Consider the following 18,098-nt stretch of genomic DNA (forward strand, 5'->3'; position numbering starts at 1 on the left):
TCTATATTTAATAAATTTTGAATTTTATTTTCTTTAAAACTAAGGGTTCTATGAACAATTGTTATTCTACATTTCCAATTTGTTTTTTCACGTACAATCATCTTTTTGCCGATATTATATTATAAAAAAGCCTTATAGCCATTTTTAGCGCCAAAATATCAATCAAAAAGTAATTGTGAACTTTGGCGCTAGCTGTATCGAATTATAGATAAACGCTATTGTGTAGAATGCACACGCATGTGAAAAAAATTCCATAACCTATAAGGTATTCCCGCGCGAAAGTTCATAGATCCTAAAGTGTTTGATATGAAACTATGCTTATCACTGTTATGTATACTAGTATATATACATATCGGTGATGCTTATCCTCTATTGCTTTTGTATTTTGAGCTCTAAGCTTGAATATCTGATTTGAAGATCTGAGTGCCTTCAGGAAGCGGTGGGGATAACAGATAACACAGACAGCACGGCCACATTCTAACAAGATACCACTGTATTTCCAGGTAGTATTGGCTATGCTTTTGAATAATTAATGTAATGTAGATTCCTATGATAACATATACGCGTGTTAAACAACAATGTTTAGCATGCAAATTGTATGTTGTACTTTGTATGTTGTATGTTTCCAACAATTCAGTGATTATTCGTTATTGAATTTTTTATTTTTGAGATTAATTTCTGCTAAATTTAACGCATTTCATTTGTTAAAAGTTATTTTAATGTATATGAATTTTTAAGTAACAGATTGTTCAAATTTATGAATGTATTTCGTTTATCTTAATGAGAAATCAGACAAACATGCAACACTTTGTTTATAATAAAGTTTTATAAGCATGTTTAAAAAAATACCATACATTTTTTAAAAATAATTATTTACATAAGTATCTTTTTGTTATTTTTAAATATATATATAGCGAATTAAATGCGGTACAAAATTAACTTTTATAGATATCTTAATTTTTTTTCTAAATTTTTACGATATTTGTTAAATACTCTAAAATAATTTGATATATATTAGATATACTATTATGTAGGCTTGTTTATATAAGACTATTATGAGTTTCTCTCATTAAAAAGAGAAAAATAATAATATTTATAACATTACATTTGTTGAGGTTTATATTATATTTATATTTATAGAATAAGAAATTTATTTATTTATTTCTATATTTCTATTACGTTAAAAATTTTACTGTAAGGAAGTGTTAAAAATAATATTTAAGCCTGTAAAATGTTATTCCATTTAAAATTTTTAATTCTAACCTTAAAAAGTTTCATTTTGTTTTTGACAGATCTGTATGTTTAAATTCATTTTTATCAAGAGAACTTTAGTAATTTATTAAAATAGGGATTCAATAAAAACATAAAAATGAAAATGCTTGCTGTAATAATATAATTTCATAAATTCTTTGTCACTCCTTTTATTCTGACTGGAAGCAAATTGGTGTAAATGAAATATTTTTTTAATTTTATTTGTAGTTATGCAAAAGCATTCAGATATTCAGGGAATGTATATTGAAACAAGAAAAATAATTCTAATTATTCCTATGCATAGAGTATAAAAAAATATCATGGCTTTCACAAATGGATACCTGCAGCTATGGAGATTTGAAAAATGAATCTTGGTCTTAAATTTCAAGGTTAAATTTTTATTTTATTCACATACATTTGTTGTAAAAAAGAAATTATACAACAGTTAATTATGTCTACAAGACTATAAGTTAAAGTTCTTGCACTAATGTTATTGCATAAATTAGCTCCTGTAAATAAATGTACTTGCTATATGATTTTAGTTAATTTGTAGAAATGTATTGTTATGATTTATATTTTGTGGTGTGTATTATTATTCAACACTTATGGTCAGAAATATTAATTATTTGATCAATATTATTTTTGTATGATGTCTGCACATAGAACAATTTATCAAGTAATATTTATAAATATTACAAACTTTGAGCTTGTTTTTGTGAATTTTAAGGTTGAAATAAATTGTAAAAATGACTGCTGAATACATTTGCTTAGATTTAGCTATGAAAGCTGATGAATATTTTTGTTATGCTTTATACATTTTGTATATTAATTTCATCAAAAGAGATTTAATTTTTAGTTCAGTCTTCCTAATTAATTTTATAAATATTACAGGATATCCTGCTAAATGGAGCAGGTTAAGGAAAGACCAGAACTGCTTCATTGCAATCACTCTCATAACATATTACAAAACTTAATGCTTAGAGATTTGGGACTTTTATATTACAAATGCTATAAAACTACAACACGTGCATTAGAATCAGCAGCTGAAATGAAATTAGTTGGAAGAAAGCATAGAGAATTGGTAATTATAGAACTATTACTCTATAGAATTATATAACTATTACTCTTATAGAAATATTTAATATCATCTCATCTATTACTTTAATTCTTTTTAGGAATATGATCTGCCAGGATATCCTAGAGCAACATTTTTAATGGTTTTCAGTCCTGACGGGTAAGAAACTAATTATTAAGCAATTTTTTATTGCAAATTAATTTATTCTATTAAATTTTAGCACTAAAATAGCATCAGCCCATGGAAATCACAGTGTTTATATTACTGATGTAGCAACTAGAAAAAACATTAAAATTCTTTCTGGTCATCCACGCACTCCATGGTGTATTGCATTTCATCCCTCTTCTAGTTACATACTAGCATCTGGTTGCCTTGGTGGTCAAGTACGGGTTTGGGATTTAAGGGTTAGTAGCTTTATTTCACTATAAGAATAAACTATTGGACATCTGAAAGTCTTAATTGTAAGAAAGATAATCTTGGGTCATAATGTCCCAATAATTTCTTTACTCCTACCTCAATTATTTGACCAGTCTTATTACTGGTATTTTTTGTATAAGAGTATTTACAAGTTATAAAATGTTATACTATTTATACTATTTATTTACAACATATTTTATGGGAATAGGGTGATAGCAAGGTTTGGAATGCGACAAGTCGGACAGTTATAGCTTCTCTTGCCTTCCATCCATCAGAAAAATTACTTGTTATAGCAACAAATAATCAAATACACTTTTGGGATTGGAGTCGACCTGAACCCTTTGCAGTAATATCTACAAAATCTACCATAGAAAAAGTAAGGTAAGTTATGGTACATTGTGTATTATAAAGTAAATTATAAACTATAAACTTTGATAAATACTAAATAAAGTAAATCAAATTTATATAAATTTGATATTTGTGAAAATATCAGTTTCCTTTTATATTTTAAAAATATAATTTAAAAATATTTCCTATATTATTATTTCTTCTATTATTCTGCCTCCCTATATTAAAAAGTATATATTTCTGCAATATTTGTAGTGTGTCTATTATATAAAAACTACTGATCTATAATAATAAAATCTAAGATTTACATTTATTTTATATTTGCCAGAATCAAACATAGTTATATTAGATTATATGTTTCAGATATGTAGCTTTTGACAATTTAGGAAAGAAATTAATCACAGGCATTGGAAATAATTATATAAGAGAATCAAGAGTATTCAGGTATGTATGATATACATATCACTAGATATTCTTTAACATATTACTAATCGAATTTTATTATTTTTTATTAAATTATGCAGATCCCGTTTAAGGCCTCCGAGAACGACGCATAATAGTCAAGTACCATGTAACCATCCTGAAAGAACTGATCAAAATGAAGCGATTCAATCGTCTAGAACCATGGGACCCGAACCTTCACACAGTACTCAATCGAATTTACACGATAGTGTATCAGTAGGTAATGATGAAAGCTGCATACTACTATATCCCTATAATTCAAGGCGGGGAACAGGAAGAGGAAGAGGGGAGTTGAATCCTCTACATGAGGAGGATGAAAGAACTCCTTCTTCAGGTTAGTAACGATACAAAAAATTTAGAGTTCTAATTAGAATTTTCTTTGTGACTTAGGAATCATGGTATGTTATTTATAAGACTAATTAGAACAAAGCACATTTGAGTACTTACTTATTGTTAAGAAATTTTGGAAAATAATGCTGAGGAAATAATTTGTACACAATGTGTCTTTTAGAAGATTTTAATTCAAAATTTCTGGAAAAATATTTTAGGTAGAAAAACATACTTCTAAGTAAAAATAGTTTTGAAAATTATTCCCTTATTATTTTAGTCTTAATGCTAAAAAAATAAAATGAGTTTATACATTTATCAGACAAAAAATGTTTTCTATCATCATCTAATATGTATCTGCTATTTAATTAATTTATAGTTCTGAGGCACCTTATACTTTTACATGCACCTTTAGACAGTGATTATGGGTTTCGTTATATAAAAACAGAACTAATAGGATTTATATGCAATGAAATATTAAATTTTTTAGAAGATGTCTCAGCAGTAGTGTTAAACTTCTCAGGAATCTCCAGTTATCGTGTGCAAGCATGGGACTTCTCTAAGGGGGAAATACCTGATATTAAAAACTGTAAATATTATTATAACTATTATATTCCATATTTGAAGTAGAGTAATTTATTCATGAAGTACTTCTTATATTATAGCTGAAAAAAATGTTGTTATACACAAGTGTAAAATACGTAATGACGCTAGCATAAATATTTCCTCGGACGGAAAACTATTGGCAACATGCTTTATGGGAGCTGCAGGTGAGCAACTTTTTAAAATTAATATATAAATGCATTATGTGTATAGTATTTGTATAATTTCAAATAATATTATTTTGATATTATAACATATATTTATATCACATATTACAGTCCCACACAATGTTATTTTTAGGAGTTTACAGTTTACAATGGGAAACGTTAGGAGAAGAAATTTATTGGGCGGAAGTATATAATTCTGTGATTTCTGTATCAATTTCGCCGACACAGGAGCATCTTTTAGTAGGTCTAGCAAGGAGTGCTATTGGAAAAGAATATACTATGGCTATTATTTACAGACTAACACATAAACAATCTGAAAGTAACAAACCACGTATGCAAGACTTGGACTTTAATAATCTAGCGAAATATTTACATTTCATGAGTAAAAGGAACACTATGTTGTGGGTTAGAGATTTACTACAAAGTAATCAATCAACTGGAGGACATACAAGCATAAATTGTATCAGGTGGGCACCACAACCTGGCCAAGGTTTAATTTATGCTACTAACACTGGCCGGTTAGCTATTCTTCATTAACGTAATTATAATGTTATTGTAAAAATAGAAATTCGACGATTATTTTATCGATATTTTATCGAAAAACAATTGTGTACGAAGACAGAAGTTTATTGTTACACGTCTTTCAAGGGATATATTATCAGAAACATAATAAAACTTACTATTAAGTCACCAATATTATACATTTCGACAAGCAATTTAATACAGTGCTGTAATTTAAATATCGGTTTTATTTTTATTTTATTATTACATTTAATTTTTGTTTGATTTCAATATTATTTTCATTTTTAAATCCTTTTGTGTAGATGATTTTTTCAATTCTAATATTACAAAAAGACTAATGTATTAGTATTAGCTAATATTAGTACATATTTGTTGAAAGTAAAAAGTGCAGGGTACTTGAATGGAAGATTTATAAATAAATTCATATATATTTTTAAAGATTTTTCTAATTTTATTACATTAATAAACATTTAAATATAAAAAGAAATAAATTTAAGTAAATATTTTAATATACAATAACTAGTAGGTTGTATGAATTGTTAATTTTTCTACTAACGATAATGAAAGTATTCTTTTATATAATATTTATAATACCATATCTGATGAGTAAATATAAATGAATTGTTATTACTGTCACATTCAATATATCGTAATAGACGAAATTCCTTATACAGAATAATGACTTAAACCACTACTGGCCATGAAAGAAGCCCCTTATTTGGCTTTGTCCTCCTCTAGATCTCTTAGAGATCAACAGATCTATTATCATCTCTTTCCTTTTCTATCTCATTCTTAAAGCTATAGGCGAGTAGGTTGTATTACAAGTTTTCCAAGCTATGGAGTAAGTTGAACAAGACTGACTTAATTTGTATGTATATAACTTGTATACACATAGAATTATTTATTTACAACAAATAAAAATAAAAGGTATAGAATTATTTACAAAAATTTTTAAATAGTAGAACTTATAAAAAGCATTAACAAATATTGTTAAATTATTAATAATGCATGTTTGAAACTACTTTCTAGAAATTATATGCGTGTATAGCACCATTAACAAAATAGAAATGTATATTAATGAAAAGAACTACATATAGTTTTATAATTATCAATATGTATGTAACTTAATTCCGGATTCGGAATATAAATAATTTTGATATTATTTTAAATAAACAATTATACAGTCAACTTACGAAAATTAACCATCATCATATAATAGACTGTGCAGTAATTCAGGAGTCTCTGGTTGTTTTAAGCAAAGCGGTACTTTGTCTTGTACATTTGTAGAATATTTATTTTGTCCTAATTGGCCAAGATCGCGATCCAGAATTGTTTCAATTTCCTCATCAATATATAAAGAATTTTCATATATTTTTGAGGCATACGAACTACTCTGCTCTGTAGAATTTATAGTTTCGTTTATCGTATTTTGCAATTCGATCTCTGACATGTTAACTGTATGGAAATTATTTAACGTTGTAGGTATATCACAGTCAACTATTTGATCATCATATTGAGTCTGTCTTCTTATTTCAGTTACAGAACTATTCATTTGATGATACTTCACTTGATGCACTTTTAAATTACCAGTTTGAGAGAATGTTTTTAAACAGAAAGTACAATGATATGGTCTCTCACCAGTATGGCATCTTGAATGCCTTTGTAACTTATATTTTGTTACAAATTGCTTACCACATTCAGGGCATGTAAATGAATTGCTTTCCATTTGCAGACTTTGATTATTAACAGACTGTTCCATGTCTATGTGAAAATTTATCATATGAGATTTCAAAGAAACTTTATAACGAAATGATTGATGACAATTTGCACATTGAAATAGTTTCTTTCCTTCGTGTCTTTCTTTATGCTTCATTAAGATTTCTTGTTGATTGAATGACATTTTACAAATCTAAAAAAATATTACTATTTTACTAAAATACAAAAAGATTTTTATAATCTCCTAATGTGTTCAATGTATTCAATGTTTATTTATTTAAATAAACTAAATAATTACGAACATTACAAACAAAAGGTCTTTGTCCAGTATGAATACGTTTATGCCTGTTTAAATGTGATTGACATCTAAAACTTTTAGCACATATTGGGCATGTACTTTTCTTTACTCCCTGCTTGTTTAAGGTATTTTTTACTAGTGTGTCACTTTCTTTCAACTGGTATAACATATCCTGTAAATATAATACTGATATATTTATTCAAAATAAAAGATATTTGTGATGTAATAATTAATCTACAATTAAATAGAATACTTTTTACATTAAATGAGCTATTTTGAAGTCATTTTTTAAAATCTTCAGTCAAAAATCTGTTGAAATTATATGATTGATATTTTGTGCACATATTATTGATATGAAACTATTAAAAACTTCAATATAAAAGATGCGGAAATCAATTTTCTTAATTTAAATTATTTTACACTTAAAGCAGAATTATGCATTTAATTACAAATAGTTAAAAATCGTTTTATACTTCTGCAAAATCAATTTCCAAAGATGGGGCTGCAAGTTGTTTCTGCACATTAGCTACCATCAAACAGAACTCATCAAATACATATATCTTTTGTTCGCAATCACTACAAACATATTTGGAAAATGCATCAGAGTTTGAAATATTTATCACCTGTAACAAGAAAGGTATAAAAATAAATTCTTAAAAAATTATATCTTACAGAAAGTATATTTGAATTATACCTCTTTAGAGAAATATTTATTTATAATCGACATTAGTACAATCCCTTTAACTTTGTCTGTAAACAAATCTGTGCCTTGCTGTTTCTCTTTTCCACAGAGGCGACATAGCCTTAAGTTTGTTTTATGCAACATCATTGTTCTTTTATCATATATACAGTTGTAATTTTCCAAAAAATGAGTAAATAAATACTACGATTGTGTCACAAACCTCTTAAAGTGATACATACAATTATGTATATTATTTCATGTTTTTTATTAGAACATGCACTATCGTTATTAATTTAGAAGTTGCATGTGAGTTTTTAAACATTTTTTAGTACGTTGTTTTTCAACTTATCTGCATCTGTATACATGTATATACTGACAGATACACACATAGTTAAAGTAAATGCATACCATTCAGTTTTCGTATAACTTAGGTTCTGTATATATGTAACCATATAGGAACTATTCTAACAGTGGTTCTCAACAAAAACAACGTTACACATCCAAAGCTATAAATCGATTACGAAGAAAAAATTACAAGAAAAATCACTTCGTAATGATTTTCTAAAACAAAAAACAAAAAAAAAACAGAGAACACAAATATATTATATCGCTAAGAATTATTTTATAAATACTAACAGTATTTCGAAAACATGTATGAATATAAATGTAGTTTTATCACCGATATAAATCTTTTTATTTGGAAGATTACAAATTGTATAGAGGAGATAAACAACTTTAATAAACAAATTGTAGGCTTCTAATTATTTAAAAATTATTCGATATTAGAGACTTCTATATGAAAAGAAAATTGGCTAATAGAACTATTGCGTAATAAAATTATTATGAATATATCTTATATTTCTTTATGCATACATATGTATTTTAAATTCGAATACTATTCAATATTTTTTATTAATTATTGTAAAAAATTATATTAAAAAATATTAGAATTTTTATTTGATTAAATTTTAAATATAAAGAATGAATTTGTATATAAATATAAACATAATAAATATATGTTTTGTAAAGATATTTCTATTCATTTCTATAAATCACTTGAAAATTTATTAAAAAAAAATTGGGATCATAGAAACTACGTAATTATTTATTTCTAATGTGTATATGAATGAAATTATATTTAGAAAATATATTTGAAATGCAATATCATCCTTTTTTATTTCTGTTTATTTCTGACAAATCTTAGAAATTATAATATAAAATATAAATACAAATGCGTATCCCAAGACATTTTCTTAGATACAGTTTATTATTATAAAATATTAGTTTGTTAGAAGTTTATACGAAATATGAAGCAAGTTTGTATTGCATATGTTATATACATTATATATAAGATGCGCTAGAGTTAATCTTTTCGAATATCCCTTTGAAATGTATGACATACATACACTCAGAGATACATCTCAGGGGGCACTCATTGTTAAACTTCTTACTTCGTAAATTACTTCTATATATATAAATTGTATTATTTAAATCTTATCAATTACAAAGTCTCTACTTATAAAAAATTTTCATCAAGGAAAGAACTTACACTACTATGGTCTCTTTTTAGTAAATGCATCTATTACTTTCCGAAATATAATTATTAAATTCGTTATTATAACAAGTAATTATAGAATAAACTAAATTTCATAATATCATTATACATCATAAATTTAATTAATATACATCTTGCATGCTATGTAGATTTAATTAAAACGAATAAAAAAGAAAATAATGTCTTTAGGTATTAAGTAAGCACAGATAAAATATTAGGAACATTAGAAAATATAGAAAAGAAATAAAAGAAGAGTAATTGTAGTACATAATATGACACACTTTAACAATAGAATGCTTTATAATTAAAACGGACATCTGTTCTGAATATATTAAAGCAATCATATATAAGTCTATAGTAAGTGTATATAACTATGTATCACAATTCATTTCTTTAGAAGCATTACTGCAATATACCACAGAAGTATTATCTTGTAAACTAAGAAAAAAATCTTGAAACTGTTGTCAAAATGGAAGACTTGAAAGTTGATACCGTTATACCATTCTCTTCCAAGTACAATATATTGTACTACAAATATTAACATCTTATTGACCATTGCATTGATACATTATACAAAGCAATGCATTATGAAATAGTAGCAGAACATAAACTAATATTCATTTATATAAATAATCTTTAGAAATAATAATTTAGAGGAATATATATTATACATATACAAATTATATAGAATATTATACAACGGTCAGGGGTAATAAGTTTCATTAATAAATTTTAAATAAATAACAATTCAGTATTAATATTACAGTAGTCACACGCACACAACAAGGTGTCAATAAAATTACTTCATTTATAATACAACCTTATGAGAAGTACATAGACCAAGAGTATAGCAGTTTATCATAGGACGCAACCAGACTTCAAGATTGTCTTTACAATGCGATTCTATTTATAAAAATAGTTATACTAAAAATAGCTATGCATAAAAAACTGTAAATCTTAATTCTTTGGGAAATAAGAATATTCAAACAAACAAAACTTGTATTGCATATACTTTTTTGGCTACTTTGAAGCAAGTATTTGGCATGTCTTAATGCATTCATTTATTTACATTTCATCATTTCTCTGTTTACTTTTTTGTTTCATCTTTTATAATATATAAAACCAATCCATTTGTTGTAGTAAAAAATATATTTTTTTGTTTTTGTGTTCATAAATGAAAAAGTCCTTTTTAGGCAAAAGTGCAGATATGTTAATATTATCCTTATTTCAATACACTATGAATGCCATTCAAAATTACTTATTTGCTATTACATTTTGGCATTATACAATTTCATATTAACACTTAGTTGTTATTTTCTAGATTTCCTTACAACAGTGTGCTCAATTTCTGATAGTAAAGTACAAAAATAAAAATAAACTGCAATTACTTTACAATGACGTATCTGAGATTCAATAAAAAATGTAGATTACTTTAATTTTTATAAAAACAATCGGTTACAATATTAATGCTACCTTACTGCTATTCTTTAACATTCATGTGATTTCAATCTCTGAGTATCAAATATTACCAAACTATTGTAAATAAATTAAGTGACTCGTTTAAATACATGCATCAATTTAATTACAACTTTTTTTACAAAATGGGTATAATTTAAAAGTATTCTTTACATGAGAACATTGCACAATAAACATAGTCTTTTTTCAGAAATTTAAAAAAAACATAATACATTTCATTGGACTAATTCATCAAAACCTATTGCAACATTTATAGAACATATTAATTAATGAATGCAATAAAAGTTTTATATGTTCTTAGATATTTATATGTATCTCTAAAAGTAATTAAACAAAATATTGAAATTAAAATGTATTAAATTTTTTTGTGAAATATTAATTTTTATTTATGCATATATTTTAAATTCTAATTTTAGTACTAATTTTACAAAGTTGTTAATTAAAAACGACTTTTACTAATTAATTGAATGTAATACTATCACCATTTGAGATAATCGAAAATTATTAAAAATGCAAGTTGCATTTTGCTTATATAAATTGTATAATAAACAGGCTGATCTAAAAATTTTATTAAAATGCTGCAATTGCTACAAATTATTACTTCATTTTATTAATTATAAATTATCATAGACAAATTAATTATTAATATCTCTACACTAGTAATCAAAAGTTTTACAAACATAAATTTACATAATTTCTAACTTAACATTGATATATATAAATTGAAAGAGAAAGAGAAACAGTTGCGATTAAGATTTGTTTATATGTAAATGGCTGTTTCAAATAATATATTCTTTGTTATGTCTGTAGCTAATATATCTTTTACTACTATGTCAGAGATACTTACACAAAAAGTAAAGGAATTCGTTAAAATATATTCTTGCCATATTATAATTTAAAAATTACAAATAATATAAATAAATTCATGCGTATATTTATAGAAATGAATTTTACTATTTTTCAAAACAAACATAAGCTCATCAGTATCCTAATAAGACCAAAAAGTATAAGGCTATCAGTATATTAATCCTCAGTAATACATTTTTTCAAAATATATAACATAGAAAGTATGAAAGAAAGAGATTAATGATACTGATGTAACTAATATGAAATTAGCGATAGAAGCAATATAATATTTGTATAATTTCGTTTAGTTAAAATAAAGAAGAAAAATAATAGTTTTTAAATTATTGAAGATTTTGATCATACAAGATGTATATAATCAATTACACATGATTAATAATATGTAATGAATTTTATCTGCACTTTAGAAATGATAATCGATCAAATGATAAAAATTAATACAAATCATAAACGCAATTTACATTGAAAAAATTTGAAATTTTATATAATGTCTATGCTAATACTATAAAATATACATTACTTCATATATTCCTTATATTTCGCACTAATGTCAATTTAAACTATATATGAACACAAATTTGGAAAAGTATTTGAATATAAAAAGGTACTTTACACATATCACGTTATTAATTAATAAGACTTTAACTTACAAATTTCTCAAATATATTTATTGAAATTATTCAAAATAAATTTTATTAAAATGCATAACATTAATGCACAAAAAATTTGATAAAACTAGATTCAAATTAATTTTTATAACGCGAAATATTTTCATCTTTGTCTATATCATTATTAACGAATTTTTTAGAATCATTTAATTAATTAAATCATTTAATTAATTCAAACTATTTTGAATAGAAAATAACTGACGTATATCACAATTTGTTCCTTTTAATCAAAGAAGTTAATTAAAGAGTAAAAACTTTATTATTACTTTTACTTATGTAACAAGTGAATAATTTGCTTTAATATATTAAGAGGTCCCCAATTAAAAAATTAATTTTCCCAGCAACTGTAGACAATTCTCAATAATTTTATTATTCGTATAAAACGTGAATTCAAATTGAAATCAAATTAGAAATATTTTCATAAAAACAAATTTTAACAAGTGAAATATATATATATATAGATATTACAATATATTATTGTACAAACTGAAACTATAAAAAATGTAGAACTGTGCAATCCAATCAAACAAACGTAATTGAAAAGGAATTGAACATTCGTTAAATAATGCTTATAAAACTTGTATTGCATTAAAATACTTAAGTAAAAGAATGTACATACAAATTATTGAGTAATAAAAATGATATGCTTATGAAAATTTGAAATTGATTAATACTATATTAGAAATAGGTCTGCAAACCTTTTTCTTGTTCACGTACCTTGATTGAGAATGTATGGATATAAGTAATGTACCTACTTATATCCAAAATTTAGGATAGAATGGCAATACTACGTCTAGGTCCACCTATGCATATGTTATCTAAACTTGACCATCTTTTAATACCAGTACGTAAAGCTTCAGCAGTAACTTTGTCTTCATAAACTCTGGACATAGCTTCCAATTTCTGAGCTTTTTCTTTACTGAGGGGTTCACTAGGGAATGTTAATTCATTTGCTTCTGCGAGCGTGCGAAGATCAAAATAATATTTAGCATACACGCTTGAAGGAACGTTTATATTGAACTGTAGCATTTCCAAGAATTGCCTTTCTAATTCATTCCTAAATAAATATTAAATATTTAATAAAAAATATTTTGAATACATTTGAACATAACATAGATGTCAACTTACATATCTTCTACTGTAATATCTTTAAGAATTTGACAGTAATCTACATTCCATACAGCCTGATCATCCCAAACTTTTGATGCTAATAAAATAGCTCCAAGTACTATTCGTTTCCAATTGGCTGGTGTTATATCTATTTCTGCATAGGTAAGCAGACGTTCTAAGTAAACTAATGTTATGATGGCACATTCAGCTGTAAGTTGAGCAGCATTAAACAATGTCCTCACAAACTTGTAAATTTGTTTATGTTCTGGATTCTGTTTATCATAATCTTCTGAAACACCCTCCCTCTATAAATGAGAGAGACATTATAAATATACTTTTAAACTGCATTTTGTAGAATAATTTATTTTTATACATTCATCTTTTTAAATTTTTATGTAAAAGGTATAGATTGTTGTATGTTGAACATAAACTAAAAAGCTATAGTGCTTTCCATATATTACATTGTACATCTTTTATCCTTTTGATCTAACAAATAATATATATATATAATTAGATTACCGTTAAGGGATGTAGTTTCTCATCAAATATATCAATCTGTCGCTGTGAGGTTCTGTTTTTTATATGGTAATAAACAGCTAAGGCAACGCATTTTACTGTATTCTTAAGATTTGGTTGTGAAACAGTACTGTCATCTAAATATATTGTACTGCAACTGCTACTCTTTTTTAAAGGCCTTATATCTGCAATTTGGTGCTGACTTTTTTTTCTTACCATGCCATCTAAAAAAGATGTATTTTTTAAACAAATTAATAAAAGAAATAATAATAATGCTCAAAAATAAGTTCAACCAGTATTTCCAAATAAGTTTATATACTTTCAATAGCCTGTTTCGATCGTTCCATAAAAATAGTGCCAGCACAGGGGTGTAATGATGGATCTGAGTCCCAGTCTTCTGGTTCACGTTCGCTAATATGTTGTAAATTATTAACACTAATTCCACCTTCTGGTAAATGTTCCTCAAGACCTCGGGTAACACCTTCAGTTCCTAATTCCTTACGTCCAACTTGAGGACTGGAATAAACGCAGCAACTACTTTTATTTCCCATTCTTTCAAGAGACTCGTTGATGTCTCCACTCTGTTTCTACCTCCAGTTGAAAGTTCATAAAATATAAATCAGAGTATGATACTCGTTACTATGGTAATTATATGGATGGTATAATCTAAAATTTCTCACGGCACATCCTTCACATGATGCGTTTAGATGACAATCAGCTGGCAAAACTATTCGCGATATAAATATACATTCTTCTTTTACTTTCATCCACATGGATGCTTGAACGCATCCATATAATAATCAAGAGAAAGATATTTGCATCAATTTGCACACAGAAAATTACGATTGAAAATTTGAAGAACCACTTTAGAAATGATTGCAGCTAGTAATATGATAAATGTCTATTACATTGACAACGCCTTTAAGCACGGTTCATGCCGGTTGATTTATTTGTTTAAATCATCGGTCAGTCAAATTTCATTTCTGCTCGTGTACACGAGCTGTGATACTTTTTGTTCTCGTTGTACGTCATTCTCTTTATTACGGAACATTTAATGGGAATATTCCAATACTTTTATGTGTTTATCGCACGCCTTAGTCTACTGTTTTGATATTGCATATTCATGCATAAAGTACAACGTGTATATACGGTAGAAAGGCTTGACTTCCAGTTTTACCAAGTTTTACCTTGTATGCAAGTTATGTTTTCATTGGTTTTATGACAAGAAGTTTTCTATTTTCTATGGACATCCAGATTTCTTAATATACCTACGTTATCATTGGTCGAAAACTAGGGATTTTCAGAATTTGTTTTATGTACTTACAGTCTTTCGCGGCTATACACATTTGAAATATAAATTATAATATGATCTTTTACGATTGTGAAATTTCTGCAAGAAATGTTACATTAAATATAATTAAAAAGAAAACTGCTATTTTCTTTTGCGAGATTATGTTTTTACAACAAAATAATGCTAAAATATTTCGAATTACTTAAAAATTCTAGATCCAACATTTTGTTACATATGAATTTAACTTGTTAGATATTTAAAAATTATTTCAACATTTTATTCCCATTATATTTCCCATTTTATAAATCTAAATAAATTTATCTATTATAATATACCTTTTTAAATTTATATTTAAAAGTAATTTATTAAATATATACTAAGGTATCAAATAACTTTTTTAACCATATACAAAAATTAATACAAATATATATAATATTATTTAATGAAATTGTTATATAGTTAGAGCAAGATAATATATACGTAAAATGAATTAAATTGAATGAACAAAATAAATCAACTTTAAGAATAGAATAGTTTACAACTTTGCATGGTTATGTAGCAAACAAAAAATATTAAATCATATCACATAACGATAAATGTAATAATAAATAATAATGATTAAAAATATAACGTACATAACATATACGCATGCGCGTAGATTAACAAAATTTCAAGGTAGTTTTTAATTAGTTTCGTGACATTGTATCCATTCAAAAAAAGTGTCGTAATTTTTTAAAAACAGCTATACATCATTGTTGATTTCTATATTTTAATGTGTACCTATATATGTATACATACGTGTATACATGGGTATATATATATATATGAAAAAATTATAATGAAGTCCGCTTATTATTAAATTTAATTCAAGTAAAAGTGCGCGATGGTACAAGAAGTCGAAGTTCAAGACAGGAGGTTATCTGTTAACAAAAAGACCACCATAATCGATTGGATTGATTATGTTGATGCATCGATAACGTACGATGACTTTTTTTCGAAATATTTAATGGAGAATAAACCGTGTATTTTTAAGTCGAATATAACTGAAAATTGGTCGTGTAAAAGACAATGGAATCTAGATGGTGCACCGGATTTCGACGTCCTTGATATATCGTTTGGTAAACAAATTATAAACATTATATTTGCTCTATACGCGTATTATTTATTAATTAAAATATTTGTCTTATAGGAGATTGTATAGTACCAGTTGCAGATTGTAAAAAAAGATATTACAATTCACAGTCTAAAGATGATATGAAAATGAAAGATTACTTAGATTATTGGATGGATTATGCAAAAAACAATTATTCAGATTCTATGGCGCTTTTGTACTTAAAGGACTGGCATTGTCAGAAATTATTCCCCAATGCTCCTATGTATACAGTTCCTGAGTATTTTGCATCTGACTGGCTAAATGAATATTACATGGCACATCCTGATTTAAATGATGATTATAGATTTGTATATATGGGCCCGAAAGGAACATGGTAAAAATATACTTTTTAAGCACAAAATTATTAATTTTTAATGTTATGTAAATAAGGTAAACTAGTTTCCACATATAGGACACCATTGCATGCAGATGTATTTGGATCATACAGTTGGTCTGCTAATATAGTTGGAAAGAAACGTTGGTTACTTTTCCCTCCAGGTCAAGAAGATTTTCTTAGAGATATACATGGTCAATTAATATATGATGCAACATCCAAAGAACTTGAAAACTATGCTGTATATAAGGCCTATGATAAGCGATCGATAAAATATATTGATGTAATTCAGAAGGAAGGTGAAATTATATTTGTACCATCTGGCTGGCACCATCAAGTTTGGAATATAGTAAGTATACTTGACTATCATTATTTAAGTTAAGTAATATTCTATACTTATTATGATGCTTATTTTTAGGAGGATACAATTTCTCTCAATCATAATTGGATCAATGGTTGTAATATTATAAATGTGTGGCACGGATTAAAAAAGGAATTAAACTCTGTAATGAAAGAAGTTAGTGACTGTAAAGATATGAGCAATTGGGCAGAACAATGTCAATTAATATTGAAATCAACATATGGGATGGATTATAACTTATTCTTTAATTTTCTAACATTTATAGCTAAACGTCGTTTAAGCATGGTTTTAAAAAAAGAGGACGTAATTACCTTTAATAGATATAAACTCGGATTTAGCCATTGCGTATTCGATCTCCATTCAATAAAATTGACATTGATAGATTTTATTAATGATATGGAAGAGAAATCTATTTATTATTTAATTTGTGAAAAACAGCAAGCCCATAAATTACTGAACAAGCTGTTATCATTTTTGCAATCATATGACTCAACTGAACATTCATCTACATGATAAAAGACAAAAAAATTAAAAATGAAATAAGAAAATAAAAATCTTGTTTCTGTTTATATAAATGTAAATATTATGATGTAAATAATGTAATATATATAATCAACAAATTTTTATATAAATCTGTAAATATTGAATATAAGCAACTACATAATTTTTAAAAACAAAACGTTGATTTTTTTATTACACCTATTAATTAGAATGAAAAAAAAAGATCTGTAATATATATTTTCATAAATAAAAGTTGTATATTTTGTAAGTTCTGTGAATTATCTAATAAAATTGAGAAATAAAAAAAGGTAGCAAATTCAATTATATTTTTATTTAAATATTTTAAAATCATAAAATATATTTATATTATATTAAATTTTGTATTATTCTTCATCTAATAC

The 18,098-nt window shown here is 25.8% G+C and overlaps 4 protein-coding genes across 11 annotated transcripts; 2 read left to right on the top strand and 2 right to left on the bottom strand.

Annotated features, from left to right (window-relative positions):
• The first annotated feature begins 102 nt into the window (after nucleotides 1–102).
• Nucleotides 103–5,610, top strand: LOC126874388 (activating molecule in BECN1-regulated autophagy protein 1-like). 8 transcript variants are annotated; one of them, XM_050636355.1, is made up of 11 exons: nucleotides 103–503; nucleotides 2,143–2,332; nucleotides 2,427–2,485; nucleotides 2,547–2,730; nucleotides 2,952–3,124; nucleotides 3,455–3,535; nucleotides 3,616–3,887; nucleotides 4,260–4,469; nucleotides 4,546–4,650; nucleotides 4,784–4,890; nucleotides 4,947–5,078. In XM_050636355.1, exons 2-11 carry the CDS (start codon nucleotides 2,156–2,158, stop codon nucleotides 4,956–4,958), a joined length of 1,380 nt encoding a protein of 459 aa, XP_050492312.1. In that variant the 5' UTR covers nucleotides 103–503; nucleotides 2,143–2,155; the 3' UTR covers nucleotides 4,959–5,078. The 8 variants fall into 8 exon arrangements, with proteins under 8 accessions (XP_050492312.1, XP_050492307.1, XP_050492304.1 ...); XM_050636350.1 differs by having other exon boundaries at nucleotides 103–596; nucleotides 4,784–5,610; XM_050636347.1 differs by having other exon boundaries at nucleotides 4,784–5,610.
• On the bottom strand, nucleotides 5,601–8,702 carry LOC126874393 (gastrula zinc finger protein XlCGF58.1-like). Its single transcript, XM_050636372.1, has 4 exons — nucleotides 7,881–8,702; nucleotides 7,660–7,809; nucleotides 7,191–7,358; nucleotides 5,601–7,081 (listed from the first exon to the last, which is right to left on the bottom strand). Exons 1-4 carry the CDS (start codon nucleotides 8,013–8,015, stop codon nucleotides 6,371–6,373), a joined length of 1,164 nt encoding a protein of 387 aa, XP_050492329.1. The 5' UTR covers nucleotides 8,016–8,702; the 3' UTR covers nucleotides 5,601–6,370.
• A 333-nt stretch (nucleotides 8,703–9,035) lies between these two features.
• On the bottom strand, nucleotides 9,036–15,575 carry LOC126874366 (cyclin-Y). The gene is made up of 4 exons (XM_050636310.1): nucleotides 14,377–15,575; nucleotides 14,061–14,281; nucleotides 13,560–13,846; nucleotides 9,036–13,488 (listed from the first exon to the last, which is right to left on the bottom strand). The coding sequence occupies exons 1-4, from the start codon at nucleotides 14,606–14,608 to the stop codon at nucleotides 13,200–13,202; spliced, it is 1,029 nt and encodes a 342-aa protein (XP_050492267.1). The 5' UTR covers nucleotides 14,609–15,575; the 3' UTR covers nucleotides 9,036–13,199.
• Nucleotides 15,576–15,892: 317 nt separating this feature from the next.
• LOC126874364 (2-oxoglutarate and iron-dependent oxygenase JMJD4) lies at nucleotides 15,893–18,075 on the top strand. The gene is made up of 4 exons (XM_050636307.1): nucleotides 15,893–16,466; nucleotides 16,538–16,835; nucleotides 16,914–17,184; nucleotides 17,254–18,075. The coding sequence occupies exons 1-4, from the start codon at nucleotides 16,232–16,234 to the stop codon at nucleotides 17,707–17,709; spliced, it is 1,260 nt and encodes a 419-aa protein (XP_050492264.1). The 5' UTR covers nucleotides 15,893–16,231; the 3' UTR covers nucleotides 17,710–18,075.
• The last annotated feature ends 23 nt before the right edge of the window (nucleotides 18,076–18,098 follow it).

This window comes from Bombus huntii, chromosome 16 (assembly GCF_024542735.1).
Source record: "Bombus huntii isolate Logan2020A chromosome 16, iyBomHunt1.1, whole genome shotgun sequence".
Taxonomy (NCBI): Eukaryota; Metazoa; Arthropoda; class Insecta; order Hymenoptera; family Apidae; genus Bombus; species Bombus huntii.